The 16,909-nt window shown below is 33.2% G+C and overlaps 3 protein-coding genes across 3 annotated transcripts; 2 read left to right on the plus strand and 1 right to left on the minus strand.

The window, feature by feature from the left end:
• Positions 1-4,047: 4,047 nt before the first annotated feature.
• On the minus strand, positions 4,048-8,075 carry LOC106444917 (protein LEO1 homolog). The gene is made up of 11 exons (XM_013886386.3): positions 7,862-8,075; positions 7,097-7,410; positions 6,606-6,726; positions 6,318-6,530; positions 6,055-6,231; positions 5,783-5,914; positions 5,502-5,681; positions 5,282-5,410; positions 4,758-4,862; positions 4,489-4,677; positions 4,048-4,395 (listed from the first exon to the last, which is right to left on the minus strand). Exons 1-11 carry the CDS (start codon positions 7,997-7,999, stop codon positions 4,255-4,257), a joined length of 1,839 nt encoding a protein of 612 aa, XP_013741840.3. The 5' UTR covers positions 8,000-8,075; the 3' UTR covers positions 4,048-4,254.
• A 1,269-nt stretch (positions 8,076-9,344) lies between these two features.
• On the plus strand, positions 9,345-10,004 carry LOC125581433 (40S ribosomal protein S19-3-like). The gene is made up of 3 exons (XM_048746849.1): positions 9,345-9,462; positions 9,606-9,696; positions 9,779-10,004. The coding sequence occupies exons 1-3, from the start codon at positions 9,379-9,381 to the stop codon at positions 9,973-9,975; spliced, it is 372 nt and encodes a 123-aa protein (XP_048602806.1). The 5' UTR covers positions 9,345-9,378; the 3' UTR covers positions 9,976-10,004.
• Positions 10,005-11,678: 1,674 nt separating this feature from the next.
• Positions 11,679-13,621, plus strand: LOC125585147 (meiosis regulator and mRNA stability factor 1-like). The gene is made up of 2 exons (XM_048753723.1): positions 11,679-12,069; positions 12,166-13,621. Exons 1-2 carry the CDS (start codon positions 11,679-11,681, stop codon positions 12,447-12,449), a joined length of 675 nt encoding a protein of 224 aa, XP_048609680.1. The 3' UTR covers positions 12,450-13,621.
• Positions 13,622-16,909: the final 3,288 nt, after the last annotated feature.

A 16,909-nucleotide genomic window follows, 5' to 3' on the forward strand; every position in this document is an offset into this window, starting at 1 on the left:
TAGAAAGAGTTTTACTTGTTTGGATAGATGAAAAAGTTTGTCTTTCGTACATACAAATTGTGCTTCGCTGACATTTTAAGAAAAGTAGACGTTATATATTTATGCTAGCACATTAAGATAGTCAATTGAATATTTCTTGTTATATCCGTTTCATTTTATTACTGTCTCCCTATGGCCATTGTTGTTATTGTAAAACAAACCGAACAAACCGATGAAAAATGATATCCCATTTTAGTTTCAATAAATGTTTATGTAAACAGTCGCTTGCTACGGACGGAAAAGAAAGCGACGGAAGTTATAAAAAAGTGTGATTGCAGACTATTAGATTCTTGTAAAAAAAAAAACCTTCTGCATGTGGTCAAATATTCTTGAAGAGATCTTGTCATAGACTCACGAATATTCATGCACACGTCTTGTGTTTTACCAACGACGATCTTTAGACTTCGAATCCACCAGACATATTTTGTGAACATGTTCCTTCAAACTTCAGAAGAGAACCATTGCGTCCCCTGAGGTTAAGATCACAAAAATAATAACATAAAAAAACACAGGATTTGGAGAAAAGATAACTATTGTTAAGAGAATTACAGATGAATAAAAAAAATCTCCCATGCCTATAAGGTTATAATCATACAAACTGGTCAAATTTTGATGATAAAACAAACGACTTACTGAAAATTTGAGAAGGTACTCACTACACCAGGACAAAATTCTCCTACCTATTTGAATATCACTCTCACCGATTTTCTCACATGTGTCGATAATACATTATCGAAAAAGAAAAAGGAACTTAACCGATTGAATCTATTCCCAAAGGCGATCGATATACCGTAACTGTTTGGTTAGATGTAAACGCATCACTCAATGTATCTCCTCTTTTTGTCCGACTAAAACTGGAAACGAAATGGACATTTGAACCACTGTGTGTTTGTGCAATTATTAGAGTAATAAGAAACGGACAGAAAATCTACAATCTATTTACTCTCATTTTACGAAGCATAACTACAATCTGGGCAATCAGTTAATGGCATCTCCATCTAACGGCATCTCTGGATGATAACTCCACACAAACAGTAGATTAATTAATCATTGTGTTGGGGGGACAGAAAAAGAGAGTGGAAATCATCAGAGAGGAAGAGATGAAGATAAAGAAGAGATGGAAATCAAGAGCACTGGAAAGTTGACATTGAGATCAGCGGCTTAGAAACAAGTACTCAATTAAGTTTAGTGATGATGAAATCAGATAAGGGTTTATTCTATAGTGAAAAAAAATCCAAAAATCCATAAAACTGAATGGAAATAAGAACAATGAAGATGCTTTGGATAAAGAAACGATATATAAATTAAAAGATTCTATTTCGAAAGGTTGTGTTTTCGGAAGTGACGATTTAAGAAAAAGGAAACGATTTTTGATCACATCAGACGTCTAAGTGATACTAAAATTGTGTTCATCAGATTATATAACCGCAACAGTATTAACCATACGATTTTACTTTTATTTTCTTATAAAAAAATGATGATGTCAGTGAAAACAAAAAATAGATTTGCTATTATATAGATGTGCTATTATATATAGATTAGTTTTAAGAATTATGTCTCATTTAATGTTGAAAAGTTGTGTCTTTTTACAAAAAAAAAACTGATATTAATATTATTTTTTCAACATGCAACTATTAGAAAATGTTATGTAAAAATGTTTACATATGCCTTTTTCATTATAAGAATGTACTTTAACATCTAAAGAATATGTGTTTTCATTTTAGATAGCATGGTTGAGATGAGCACACCTTTTAATCCAAAAGTTGGCCATTTGTTTTGACAAAACAAAAGACGACGCTACCGTAGCGTTATGTCAGCAGTGAAGTACCTTTTCATAAATTGTATATTCTTTTTAAAACAGGGAATGGTTGAGATTAACACACCTTTTAATTTAATTGTTAAGTTTAGACATACCTTTTGTTTTGACAAAAACAAAACAAGACGCTACTGAAGCATTGTGTCAATTAATGGATTTGTGACTCCTGGTTTGCATCTTTTCCTATGTTCATATATATTTGGTAACCAGATTACAGTTTCTCTTTTCTCAATTTTCTTTTTCTGATTCCTGATTTCTGCTATACGTTCAATCTCTTCGTTTATTTGCATTTATATTCACCATTCATCTCTTTATCATAAATTGTTAACGTATGTTTCAGGTACTTCTTAGAAACTTAATTATTGAACCTATATATCTTCTCCTTCCTCCATGTGGTTATCGGCCACAATACGTTAAATATCTCTTTTCTTCTCCTTTCCGGCAAAGTCACCGCCACATTATTGGCTTGTTGATCATTGACATTGTTACCAACAATATGTTGAGTTCGATCAATAGTTTGTTGATGGCTTTGGAGTATTAGAGAAAGGAAGAAGAAAAGACCAAGTGAAGTGATGATGTGAGGAGTTCTCATCACACATGTAATATCAATATAAGATTATATGCATATTCAATAATACAACAAAATTAAAACAAACAAATAGAGTTTAAGAAAGTGATGTGTGAGAGACTGGGTTTCTTTCTTTGTAATCTTAATGTTTTGAAACACTTAGATTACAGAAAATGTCGGGTCATCAAAATACTAATTAATCCAACAGTTTTGTCACATACAATGGAGTGGGTCGATTTAATAATATGCCAAAGCACGTTATGGTGATGGTGAACATGAGAAAATAATGTTTTCAAATTTTTATAATGAACAAGGTGAATAATATTTCTAATTTAAATTATTTTTTGTTGTATTCTAAAACATGTTTTTTGGCTATATTTTCATTCATTGTTCAAAAAAGCTAGATTTTCGTCATAAGAATATATTTTTACATCTAAGGAAAGTGTGTTTCATATTCTAAAATGTATTGTTTTAAGAGGTGTGTGTTTTCATTATAAAAAATAAATTAATAATATGAACGATTACAATATTTTGTAGAATCATTGTAATTGTTGGTGATTATAGTCTTTGATGATAAATCATTACAACTTTTGGTGTTAACCAACTATTGCAACCATTAGTCCTCTATTTAAAGATTTATCAGCATTGACAAATCACAAATAGACTATAAAAGTGAGATAATCATTGTTAAAAGATCATCAAGGATCTTTGATTTTTTTTTAATCGAACGATCTTTGAGTAAACACATATAATCATGGATTCCTTTTGTTATTCTTGTATCTTAGACTAAGCTTGGAAAATTGTTCAGAAACCGATAACATTCGGAAGTATTTTTTATCTCAGTACCACCTTGACTTTAAATTTTTTATTTAAATATCTAATAAAAACCATTAGTGATTAAAAAGGTAAACCCATAATTTGTCAACTTAGTTAATTTTATTTGCGTTAGTTTAATATAATAATTAATAAGTGTTGGTGTTTTATAAAAACTCTCCCAAACATTTAAGATAATATTATAAACGAGAAGACTCATATCAATATAAGTCAACGTATATTTATTAAGATAACCATTTTCCTTAATATTCTTTCTAAAAACAAGTAAATAAATATATAAAATAGTAAAAGTTTTGTTATCGACTGAACTAATAATTGTTTAAATAATTGTATGTAAAATAATTTTGTAACATATGTATTTCCTAAAACTCAATTGTAAACATTTTTTTATAAAAAAAAATATTTTATACAATATGATATTTTTTTTAATAAAATGAGTTCCCGTGCGATATCGCACGGATTCATTACCTAGTCAACATAGTATCAAACAATGCTTACCTCAGAGCAAAATAAACATCTTTTCCAATCAACTTTGATATCTCTATGATATCTCTATGAAGTAAAACGGGAGAAAGGCCGGATAATTTGAATCATGGCAAATATAACCTGAATAAATAATCAATGCTAAATACAACCCTAACTCAGTTATAATTTAAAAATACTATCTAAATTTGCCAAAATCTACATTAATCGCAACAGAACTTAGTTAATCATTAAAAAACAAAAACGACAGTCTTTTTGGTTTAGTCTATATATTTTTATATATTTTGCAATTGCTATACCTCAGTAAGCAAATGATTGTATTACATTTACAGAAGGGAACACACCGTTTATTATCTTCAACCAATAATACATGAATTACAAAATGATCAATCCAACCCTCACGATTTGGTGATATTTCAATTTAACTAAAACTTTACTTAAAACGAGTCTGGTTCCAAGACTGCATAAAAAAAAAAGTTAATGAAATGGGAGAGTGAAAGATAGATGAGAAGTGTTAGTCTTCATCACTGTCGTAAACCATGGCCATACGACGGTGAGTCGGAGCTTTTCTCGGAGGAGACTCCTCCTCCTCATCTGATTCAATCCCTTTCCTTTTCCGGCCACCACCACCACGGTCCTTATCTCCCCTCAGTCCCTGCATTCACCACAACACAACATTACAATATGTGTAATGATCCTTCTCATTAACAACAACAAATAGAATAACTTTATTTTAACTTTTGAGTACCTCAGCTTCTTCTTCTTCATACTCATCTTCTGGTTCCTTGACTCTCTTACGTGAACGTGGCCTTTCCTCTTCCTCTTCTTCCTCTTCAGTCTCATACTCTGATTCTTCTCTCTCACTCTCTGAATACTCTTGACGCCTTGTTGGTCTTGCTGAAGTCATTGAAGACCTCCCCGTAAAGCCTTTGATGCTCTGGTTCAACCCAAGAAGAACAAGAAGTTAAATAACTGTTTTGGCATTAACGCAAGGTTGTGAATATGTTCTTGTTTTACCTTCTTGGCGTTCATAATCCTTCGTTCTCGTTGTGCTTCGGCTTCAAGATCCTCCTCATAGCCACGGTTTGAGCGGTGTGAGCCATAGTGGTCTGTCTCTTCATCCTGGTTCCCCAAAACAATCAGTTGTTAGCTACTAGGCATGCGGGTTTGGGTGGTTCGGTTTGACTAAAATCTCGCTAAATTGAACCGGAAAAATATTTGGTTATGTATTCTGGTATTTTGGTTTTTTAAAATTTTTTTTTACCAAAACTAACCGAAGCTTTTGGTTTCAATTATATTTCGATTAAAAAATTAGTTAAAGTCGGTTAGTTTGGTTTGTAATTTGGTTTTAGATTTATTTATTTTTAAATCGAACTAACCGATTACCGAACCGAAGCTTTTCATAAACCTGTCAAATTGAACCGAACTCGTAATTGAACTAACTGACCTAACCGATTGGTTTTCGGCAAGTTCGGTTCAAAACCGCAGGCCTATCAGTTACTGTTGGAATCTTTGCTTTAGAAAATGGACAGAACACAAACCTCTTCGAGAGCATCTTCCAAGTACCCAGTGGAAAGTTGTCTCCTAGCAGCAGGAAGTGGATACTTGCGCTTAACTTTCTCCCTTGCTTGACTCAACTTTGTACTAGCCTTGAGGTTTTGGTTCTCCATCTGGTGAAAATTTGATATTTATCAAATGAGGAAAAGTCAATGAAACTACAATTGGATTTGCTTGGAGCTCAAGTTAAGAGGTTGTTGTTACCCTTTCTCTCTTCTCCTTCTCCCTCTCAGGGTCAATGTCAGTAACACAGTTCTTGACTTTGAAGTCCTTCTTCTGCCTCGAGTCAACAAGAGCAGTCAAAAGCCTATGTGAATTCGACGTTAGAGATGATGGAATAAATCTCATTTTCTTCATAATTTTTCCTTGTGATTGAAGGATTCCCTACAACAAAACACATCCAAATAAAGCTATGAGTTTATATTAATTTTCTAAACAAAAAGATCACTTTAAAAAATCAGTTGTTTATTGATTTGATCTAACACCTTTTCATGTTTGACTAAGAGGTGATTCTGGTCTTGTCGTGCATCTTGTTCGGTTATATCAAGAACTTCGTTTCCTATTAATAGCTGTAAGCTTCCATCTGACCACCTTACAAACCGAGCATTGCTTTCACTCTGCATATGAACATCATTTAACAATTAATACTTATCAGCAAATTAATTATAACTTTAACAAGAAATGCCATTTAATGAAATTGGTAAACCAGAAGTATTAACATATGTTTTGATAGAAAAATTAAAGAGTTTAGACTTACATATGTTTTACCATCTCGACCCTTAACAAACCTATGGCGCACAATGTTATTAGCCAGACGAATACGCATCTTTCCTCCAGGTTCTTCACTCTCGAATATGTCTTCTTCAACAAAGGTCTTGGCATCAAATGGCTTTGGATCAATCCCCATTATATTAGAAACTTTTATCATATTCATCTGCAAAAAAACCATCAGAATTAATTAAAAGAAAGGTAATTAGGCAAGTCAGAGGAGTATACTTAAACAGCATAAAGCATATATACCTTTTCAGGATCACCAGGAGGAGGGCGGAAAGGAACTCCCACTTCCATAGGAGGACCAACTGGCCTGTCCCTGTCCCTGTGCCTAGCTTCAACACGCTCATCTTCTGACTCGTATCTAGGATCCTCTTCAGGGACCATATCATCATCAAGGCCCATATCGTCCAGTCTCTGATCCTTCTCAGAGCCCTCTTCTTCATCTCCCACTGGCGATCTCTGACAAAAAAAGTAAACATCTCAGCATACATAAGTGCAGAGTCATATGGTTTTAAAAAGGAAGCAGAAACTCACTGGCTCAATGTCATTACGAACATATTCCTCTGCATCTTCATCATCCGAAGATCCAAATACATTGCGAATGTTAACGTCTGACTGTGCAACTGGAGCCTCTTCCTTCTCCTCACTAGGTGATCTATGAACCATGCCATGTTACCATTCACAACAGACAAAGTGAATCTCAAATACTCTCAGATGACAAGCAAATATTATCAATTACTCTCTCCTATGCATGTTTTAGAATTTTCACACATTAATAAAACATATTATTTATTTATTTTGCATAATTTTTCATAATTATCGATTTCCAATAATTCTAAACCAATAAGAATTCAATAAATGCAATTTTTTTTTTTGAAATTTACAACTAGTCATTATTAGACCATAAAATGCGTTGAAAATACAAAAAGAAAATTGTATTTTTGAAACAAATTTTTCTTTCTAAAACATTTATTTTAATGAAAAGTTCAAAGGAAGCCACACAAGAGCTAGTAAGAATAGGGTACCTTTGAATCCTAGTCTGCTCAACCTCTTCATCTTCAGACTCATACCGCCTTTCACCAGACCTCTCTGATCCACTCTCAACAACATCTTGTCTCCTCTTTGTAACTACTCTCTCCTCATCTCTTTCTTCTTCTTCTTCTTCTTCGCTTTCCTCCACTGGTTCAGCAACATCACGTTCCTGTGAACTTTGCTCTCTCTCACCCTCGCTTTCTCCATGACCAGGTTCTACATCGCCCTGTTCCCCTTCAGATTCAGCCTCTACATTCACTTCAACCGCAGCTTCTTCTCCAGGCTCCACACCTCCCTCAGCTTCATCCTAATTAGAAAGTTAAGACATTTACACTTTAATTGGATGATTATATTTATAGAAAAGACAAGAAACCAAGCAACAACACCGATGTCATGTAATGGAATCAGACAATGAAACATGTTTCAAAGTACTTTGCCTCATCCTATAGGTGTTTAAATAAGAAAGTTCAGACATTTACACTTTAATTGGATCATACAGTTTAGAGAAAAAGACAAGAAACCAAACAACAACACAAATGTCATGTAATGGAACCAGACAATGAAACATGTTTCAAAGTACTTTGCCTCATCCTATCCATGTTTTTTAATTAAAAAGTTCAGACATTTACGCTTTGAATTTGATAATTGGACAAGAAACCAAAAAAAAAACAGTATCATGTCATGTAATGGAATCAGAGAAAGAACATGTTTTTTTAAAAATACGAAACCCTAAGGGAAGGAAGGAGGGAAGGGATTACGGAAGGATCGTTGGGGTGAGGATTGGACTCATGTTCGGAGTCGATCTCTTCTTCTTCTTCTTCTTCTTCCTCCTCCTCGGAGTTATCTCCGAAGAGATTCTGCATCATCTCTAACCTCTTTACTTCTCCTGCCACCATCTTCGCCTCTCGTGACGGTGATCGTTGTGATCTGAGCTTCGGCGGAAGGCTTAACTCTCTATCGCGGCCGAAGGATTTGTTCTGTTATTTTATTAAGAAAAGGCCCAATGAGATGATCTTACAAGTTTTAAAGCCCAAACATTCATGCAAAAGGCCCATAAATTGATGAATATTAGGCCCCAACAAACATTTTTTTTTTCTGGTTTAATTATGCTATTATAGAAACATTACATAGACGATATTACAGCCGACAATTCTGCGTTGTCTGGTATTTGAACCTCATACCTAGATTTAGAAGCCTTTAAACCTTGACCACTAGGCCATGGTGCTTCCACTGTCTGGGCCCCAACAAGCATTTATAGAACAAATTATTGTTCTAAATTATAAGGATTACCAAAATTATTGTAAAATATTTTTTCTATTAATATGTACTTTTATGATTTTCTAGATGTATTTTTTGTTCCAAAATAATAGATTTTATAGAATTTTAAAGTATTTTTGATAGTTAATGTTGATAAATTATATACTTTTAAAAAACACTAATTTGAAATATTTGAATTGATTAAATACTACTGGTTGATAGTTATTAAAAAAAAGCGAAATAAAATAATTGTAAGCATTTATTATATTCTTAATATGCTTGAATACTCTACAAAATATTTCTTTAGTGAACGGAGGGAGTATAATTATTAACAAGAATTTTTAAAAAATCTTTATTTATAATATAAAAATATCAATAAACTCTTGACTAAATTATTGAATTGATGGTGCTTTTAGACCATCTCCAACCCATCTTTATAATAGAGATCTCTAAAATAGAGGAAAAAATAGAGATGGTGTTTTTGCTCCAATGTGTTCCTCTATAATAGATGAATGCTATATTTGCTTCTATAAATAGAGGAATGCTATTTTTTCCCTTAAATATAGAGGAAAAAATAGCATTCCTCTATTTATAGAGACAAATATAGTATTTCTCTATTATAGAGTAACACATTGGAGCTAAAACACCATCTCTATTTTTTCCTTTATTTTAGAGATCTCTATTATAGAAATGGGTTGGAAATGTTCTTACGGATCAGAAAAGTGTCTATAACATGCATTTTTCAAGTTTAAGTGCAAAGTTCTTCTTCTTCCTTTTTTCCTCCGGAAGATTATAACATAACATCAAAAGTGTACAACATATGGTAATTTCAAGTTTTAAGTGCAAAGTTCAAGTTTAAGTTTAAGTACTAGTATATTAATGGCCATTTATATTTCACAGGCCCAGAGTAATTATATACTTCCTGCTCCTCACAAAAACTCCACTAAAACCATAATTCCACCTATCTCTATCCGTACACAAGCCGACGCCGAAGCAGAAGATCAGAAGCGCAGGGACAATGTCTACGGGCAAAACGGTGAAGGATGTGTCTCCACACGAGTTCGTCAAGGCTTACGCTGCCCATCTCAAACGCTCAGGCAAGGTATATATTGATACGATGCCGTATAGACATTTAGTGAGTTCTTATTTTTTTTTTGCTAATCTTGATTAGGAATGAGTTCTAATTGTGTTTTAGACATATTGATACGATGTCGTATAACTGTTTATTTTTCCTATTGATGCTAGATTGAGCTGCCACCGTGGACAGACATAGTGAAGACTGGTAAGCTCAAGGAGCTTGCTCCATATGACCCTGGCTGGTACTACATCAGAGCCGGTATGTATATAAAGTTTTGCATCTTTGAATGGAAACTAGTTGTGTCTGAGATTGACAGTTGTATTTTTTTTTTTTTTTAAAGCGTCCATGGCGAGGAAAGTGTACTTGAGAAGTGGACTTGGAGTCGGTGCGTTCCGTAGGATCTATGGAGGAAGCAAGAGGAACGGGAGCCGTCCTCCTCATTTCTGTAAGAGCAGTGGTGGTGTTGCTCGTCATATTCTTCAGCAGCTTCAGACCATGAACATTGTCGAACTTGACACCAAAGGGTTAGTTGTTTAAGCAAATCCTCACGGTTTCATATCTTCATTTATAATCCCTCGGTTGAGGAAGATAGGGTTTAATCACCTATTGTGAAACCGCTTGATCCGTTATTTGAAGGATCCGCCGTCGGTTGCTTGAGCAAGGGTTTACCATGTGTTACTTGGGAAAGAAGTGTCCTGGTACACAATAGTACTGCCCTTTGGGTCGTTGTTAAGGTTTCAGATAGATAATAATCATAGAGGTTGACTAACAAAGTCTTTGGTCTAATAATCCGAATGGGAAACTGATCTGCGAGAATCTAGCTAGTTTTTACCTATCTTTGGATTTGATGATCTCTCAGTTTAAGTTCGAGTTTCTGTGGGTTATGCAATGTTGTTTGTTCACACCATGATTTAGCCACTCACCTCTCTGGTAGAGAGTACAGAACTAACTGCAGGGCCGTCTAACAGCACGCGCAAGTAGAGCGGTCGAACAGGGCCCCGAAATATAAAAATAAAAAATTTAAGGCTTTTTGGAAATATATAGATAAATTATGGTAAGAAACTTTAAAACTTTAGATATAATGCTAAATTTAGAACTTATAATTAAAAAAAAAAAAAAATTATTAAATTTTAAAATTACTTCATAAAATATACGATTAATATTTTTTTTGAACAGGGCTTCAAATTAATTTGAGACGGCCCTCGAACTAAGGTACACGAAACTTTTTTTTTTTTTGGTTAGTGCTTCCTGTCCTTTTCCTTGGGCTCAATATATATTTATTTCACTTTTACTTATAATAAAAAAAAGCCTCTATGGTGTTAGATTAATGCAAAGTCATTTCTAGGCGTAGTAGGATGAAACATGTATTTTGTTCACTAAATTTTAATGTGGACAAATTTACGGACAAATTTACTCATATCAGTAAATTAATGTGGTGTGGAGTTTGCCAGATTGGTTTCCACAGCGAAGCTAAGTATGAAGATCACATTATTCTTAGGGAGAAGCCATCAAAACGAACTTGAAGAAGGTGAAGTCGAGCGTTCCCCAAAGCGTGTTTGCAGGAGGCCCTTTCTCGTCTCCTTGTTAGTAGACTTTCACGTGACAATAAGCATTCTAGAGTATCTCATTAGGATTAGTAGTGCTTTATAATATGATTTCATTTTTTTTATTTATTTATGTTATTTAGTTTTCATTGGTACGTTAGTTTATAGCCTAAAGCTTTTTTTTATGCAATTTTGGTTTTTCAAATTAACCATGAATTATTCCGATCACCTATATAAGGCACATACAGAACTAAGGTGAATTATACACTTTAATTTGCTGGTGCTTGTTGTCCTCTCGTTGAGCCCAATCACCTTTACTTTCATTTTCGGGAAAAGTTATACCCTAGTCCCTAGAGATTTTTCAGATCATCATTTATTTTTGTTTACTTACGGTAACGTTAACACAGTCTGACAATGAAATTATGAAAGAAATCTACAACTTTTCATAATTGGGAAGCCTTTGTAAAAATTCGACGGTTTATCTTCCCAAAAAAGCTTAATCATCAACTTTTAGCCTTAGGCTGCATGCACACATCACACATGCATGTTTGTAGTAGGTTATTATCTAGTTGCTCGTATTTGCTTAGCTATAGATATATGTGGTTTACTCGAACTAAAACACTCCATTACTCCTTTTTTCAAACGTTAAAGTCAAGATATGCAAAAAAAAAAAAAAGTATGAAATTCAAACTGATGATGTTAGCTTCAATCTTTTTTTCAAAACGTTTCCGGCAAGTTACGCTGAGAAGGACTAGAATATCTGAGAACGGCGTCGTTCAGCAGCGACTGTGTCTCAGTGACGCTGGTCTTAAGTATCTAGCTATGGAAGCAACGTGCAGAGAAGCATCTGAGGAAGAGGGATTTGCGAGAACAGCGAAAACATCAGTCTGGTGGGACATTGAGAACTGCGGTGTCCCAAAAGGTTGTGATGGCCATAAGATTGCTCTCAACATTAAATCAGCTTTGGGGAAAATGAAGTATTGTGGTCCGCTCGCCATTTATGCTTATGGTGACATTAATCAAATGCGTTCATCTGTACAACAAGCTCTCTCCTCCACCGGCGTATCACTCAACCACGTCCCTCCCGGTTAATATATCTAACCCCTTTCTTGATTATCAAGTCTCTAGTTTGTATTTTTTAGTGGTGATCATTAAGGTGTCTTTGATGGTGTGATTTCAACAGGAGTTAAAGACGGGAGCGACAAGAAGATCCTTGTAGATATGTTGTTGTGGACAATGGAAAACCGAGCTCCTGCTAATGTGATGCTGATCTCTGGTGATGGAGATTACTCATATGTTCTTCACCGATTGAGGATGATGGGGTACAACGTTCTTTTAGTGCGACCTGAGAGTGCATCTCGCTTTTTAGTTGCTGCAGCAGATAGAATATGGTTATGGAGGAGCGTAGTTGCTGGTGGCTCTGGCTCCGAGGTCAGCAAGGGTGTGAACTCAGGCCTTGGTCGTTGAAAGTAAGAGTAGCAAGAGATTCCGTGTGCATGTTCCTTGTCCTAATTAGTTATAATGTGAAGAAACTCGTAACCTCTTCAAGAACCAACAAGTATGTATGTTTTTACTTTATATGTGGCTTGTTGTTGAGTCTTAAGATTAAACCATTTTTTTCTTCTTAATTTGTTTTTGTTGTGTAGGCTTCGATAGTATAGCCACTCAAAGCAGTCATGTCAAATCAAAAACTATGTGGTGTAAGATTTGCGAAGTCCATTACGCAACAGCTGGGCATGAAGAACATACCTCAGGGAGAAAACACAAAAACAAACTTAAAGTATAAACATTGGGTTATAAGTTATAGCTTATAAGTGAAAGAAATTGCAATTTGTGTATTTCAGAACTGGTTTTGAGGTACTTGTCTTTAAATGTATTTTGTAAAGGAGGAAGTGATCTACGAAATTATAAACGTTTTTGTTCTGTAAGATAGCGTTTTTACACTGTCTTTTACCCCCAAAAAAATTAGTAGAGTATTATTGTGGCAAAAATATTAAAAATTTAAAATTCGAGACCTCTAGATAGAAATGTGTGATTTTAGTTCCGCTAATTAAAACTTTCACATGCGTCCATCTGCCTAAAATTATTAAATAAAATTGCTTAACATCCCATTTTCTAGTTTTTCTGCTAATTAGTAATTACCGATATACAGTAGATCGACTTCCAAAGTTACACACGGCTATCGTAGATTATACGCTTTATTCAAGAAAGAAAACTAAAGGTTTCTTGGTCGACACGGTAAAGAAATAAGATGGAAACTTCTTAATAATTAGTTATATAGCTCAATAACCATGCTTTAGTAAGATTTGTGGTAGCCAGAGTTTGATTCCCACTTCAAGTGTCAAATAAAGGGTACATAGGCCATAGCAGTATATACATAGTGAATCAAAGAGAAAGAAACTAAACTAGATTATTATGTTGCAGAAGGCAAACGTTGATGCAAGAACTTGATAAGAATTTAACCAAAGATCACTAGAACATGCACTCATTCTCGACTCAAAATTCCGAGAAGAAAGGGATACAGAAAAAGAAACAACAAAGGAACATAAAATAGTAGAGATTGCTGATCTAAGGTTTCAAGGGGTCCAAGAAGATAACGAGTAGAGATAAATGCCATATCAGAGGATGTTTGGATGTGTTTCCAGAGAGAGTACACAGATGTGAATGTGACTGGAGTTGGAAGATAAGTCCAACCATAAACGAACCAAAATCAGGCTGGTCTAAAGATTTATAGGGTCATAAACAATAATTTGAAGAATTTAACATTTCAACCAAAAAAATAATAATTTGAAGATGAATTTTAATATAAACAAAATTTCTCCAATCTGAAAACATACGATTTATATATAATAGTGCTTTAAAATTAAGAGTCAAAACAAATGTTTTATTGTGTTTTACCGAGAACTAACCCTAGGAAGCCATAAAGAGTCTTTTTTTTGAAAAAAAAAAAACCCCATAAAGAGTCTTGGAAAATTTAAGGAGAAGCTGCCAAAAGAAAAGATCAAGGAAAGAAACTAAGAGCACATCCAATAAAAAATTCTCATTAAAAGTTTGGTGGAAATCTTTCGTTGGGGGAGGCTCTAAGAGCAATTCCAACATAATTCCAACAATAAGAAATCACATAAGTTTCTAAAAGAAATAACATATTAGTATTGTAATTATTTAATTATGTTTTATTTTTCTAAATTAACAAAATCATTAATTTTCTCTTATATGATGACATGTATTTTTTAGATATACTAAAAGTTTCTAAAAACCTCTAAAATTAGAATTTTGGTCTTCTCTCTTTTAATTTCATTTTTTTTTTGTTAAATATTTAGAATCCCAACTATTCATGTGCTCTAAATTCCAACTATTCTAATATAAAGAAACTTTTTTTGTTTACATTAGAATAAAGAAACTAATGACCAATTATTATTATTGAAGAGCTTTATAATTTAATTACAACTCAATAATTAGTTTTAATTTTTTAAAAGAATGTTTAATCTTTGGTTTCAAATACTTTCTTAATGGTTTTTTTCTATCAGTACTTTCTTTTACTTTATATTCTCATTAGACCACCAACTGCGGTCGGCCAAAAAACAAGAAAGAACACCAGCTAATTTGTTCTCTACTTCGTTCTTCACATATTAATTTATATTATATTTTATTTCTAATTATATAATTATTTGTGTGAAAAATAGTTCCATCCATATCATATATAAATGTATAATGGTTATAGAAGTGAAAATATAAAATAGAAAGATAATAATTAAAAAGGCGAAATATGGTATTTTATTGTTTCACATATTTCATATTTTTGGATTGAAAACAAATTGTGGATTGAAGAAATTTGGCTGACAGTGATGGATACACACATCTTTATAGTCAAATTCTAGAAAATATTTACTATGTTAAACACTTCTTACTATCCAATAGTGAATTGGAATCCACCTTACCTATTTTTCACACATACCCATTTATTCACACATCAATTACATATGTCATCAACTATAACAATTTATAGTATGTTTTCTTTTGATCACCAAATTTGTATGGAATTGATACACCCTATTTAATTAACATTTGTTCTATTTGCTTTTTAAATCGATAAAGTTCGGTTTTAGCTCTGTAGTATTCCCAAGTCCGGAGCAAACATTAATGGAAACATTAATCCAACTTAGTTTTAACCAGATTCTAACTAAAAGAATTTAGGGATTACTTAATAAGAGCTGCAGCTCTAGGACTTGTTTATATAATAATACCGGACGAAGCGTACGTGAAGAGAAAAACATTGTATGTTATGTCTTGAAATTATCGTAGTTGTTAATTAAGAAAACTGAGCTTTTATTACGAACTTAAGAAAAAACATTACATTTAAAAACACTAGTGCATCTCGTGGAACATTGCAATCTGACCTAGTCAAGATAGTCGCATAAGATTTTGTCAAAGTAAATGGTCTCATCTTCAAACCCGATGTTATAATTGGTATGTCATTGTCCCAATGATGTTAAGATAATTGGCTCATCAACACGTCTAAGCAGAAATATTCATCTCCAGAATGGTGGAATAGGCTGGTTGGACCAAACACTAAAGAAGCTCCTTTGTAGAAGGTCAATGTGACGGAAGGCAACGAAAGCATCTCGCATTGGATAGTACGTACCATTGTAACATGCCAATTGACCATCGCTAAAAACTGTTTAGATACTCGTCAAGTTTGCTGTCAACATGTCTCTTAAGCTCGAAGTAGAATTCATAATGTTTCTAAAAAAAGAGAGAACTCATAGTGCAATACAAAATTAGTACATTAAGGTTACTTCGAGATGTTTGTCAAAAGAAAAAAAAAGTGATTACTTCGAGAAGCTTATCTATAATATTTTATGGTAAGAGGGAAAGTGTCTCTGGAAATGGAATGGCTTAACAATATTATATTTTACTAAACAAACCAATATGCAGGTGTTGACAAAAACAAAACAATACGCAGTTATTACACCATTGTAAATCTTATTAATAATAAATAGCTTATTCTAGCAATTATCTGTAAATCATTTGAGTTTTTTTATAGAAAAAAAACAATCTCTAAACTCTCATTTTATACATCAAAATAAAGTAATCTAGGATGAAAAGAAACATTATTTAATCTCGTTTTTATTTTTGTATTTACATAGAGGTATGTCGATCCTATTTGCTAATAAAAGAGGTAATTGAATCCTCATAAGTGTTAAAGATGAATTACTTCAAACCAGTAATAAAAAGATTTCCACATTAGAAACCAAGAAAGAATAGAACAAAAACCAGTTCAGATTCTACCACAGGGGAAGTTAAGATTATAAGTTACTTATAAATGATCATGGAACCAAGTTTTTGCATATTTAAGTGGTGTATCATAATAATATTTAAGTTTATAATTGTTTTGTGATCAATACGCCACTATTGAATTACTCTCTAATTATATTTTGAAACAACTACATCCAGACACACTTATTAAAACATTGATTATACCACACATTATATCCATGTCAAACATTATGCTTCATAGTTTCATACAACTGCCATTATTTACACCATACATTTTAACCATGTTTCCGGCGGACCCACTCAGTAAGAAAAGGTGTTAGATGACACAGGTAAAATATTCTAATATATTAAGTATATTGTATGGAATTTGCTGAGAAATAAAGTCTCCAAGTGGTTTCTTCCTTAAATCTGACAGTCCTTAACCCAAGTTCAATAAGCAGAAGAACAGGGCTGTTTGATAGTTTGTGTTCTTTCTTGTTTTTTGGCCAACTGTAGTTGGTGGTCTAATGAGAATATAACGTTAAGAAAGTATTTTAAACCAAAGACTAAACATTCTTTAAGAAAAATAAAAACTAATTTTGTCCAAAAAAAAAAGAAAAAAAAAACTAATTATCGAGTTGTAATTAAATTATAATTAAGCTCTTCAATAA

This window comes from Brassica napus, chromosome A2 (genome assembly GCF_020379485.1).
Source record: "Brassica napus cultivar Da-Ae chromosome A2, Da-Ae, whole genome shotgun sequence".
In the NCBI taxonomy this organism is placed as follows: domain Eukaryota; kingdom Viridiplantae; phylum Streptophyta; class Magnoliopsida; order Brassicales; family Brassicaceae; genus Brassica; species Brassica napus.

Bases quoted from the DNA above. Each gene is read 5' to 3' on its own strand.
- LOC125585147 (XM_048753723.1), top strand. From the start codon at position 11,679: ATGTTAGCTTCAATCTTTTTTTCAAAACGTTTCCGGCAAGTTACGCTG. The intron at 12,070-12,165 runs GTTAATATATCT...TGATTTCAACAG, and splicing joins ACTCAACCACGTCCCTCCCG to GAGTTAAAGACGGGAGCGAC.
- LOC125581433 (XM_048746849.1), top strand. From the start codon at position 9,379: ATGTCTACGGGCAAAACGGTGAAGGATGTGTCTCCACACGAGTTCGTC. The intron at 9,463-9,605 runs GTATATATTGAT...TATTGATGCTAG, and splicing joins ATCTCAAACGCTCAGGCAAG to ATTGAGCTGCCACCGTGGAC. The intron at 9,697-9,778 runs GTATGTATATAA...TTTTTTTTAAAG, and splicing joins CTGGTACTACATCAGAGCCG to CGTCCATGGCGAGGAAAGTG.
- LOC106444917 (XM_013886386.3), bottom strand. From the start codon at position 7,999: ATGGTGGCAGGAGAAGTAAAGAGGTTAGAGATGATGCAGAATCTCTTC. The intron at 7,411-7,861 runs GTAATCCCTTCC...CTTTCTAATTAG, and splicing joins CTCACCCCAACGATCCTTCC to GATGAAGCTGAGGGAGGTGT. The intron at 5,411-5,501 runs GTAACAACAACC...AATTTTCACCAG, and splicing joins AGAAGGAGAAGAGAGAAAGG to ATGGAGAACCAAAACCTCAA.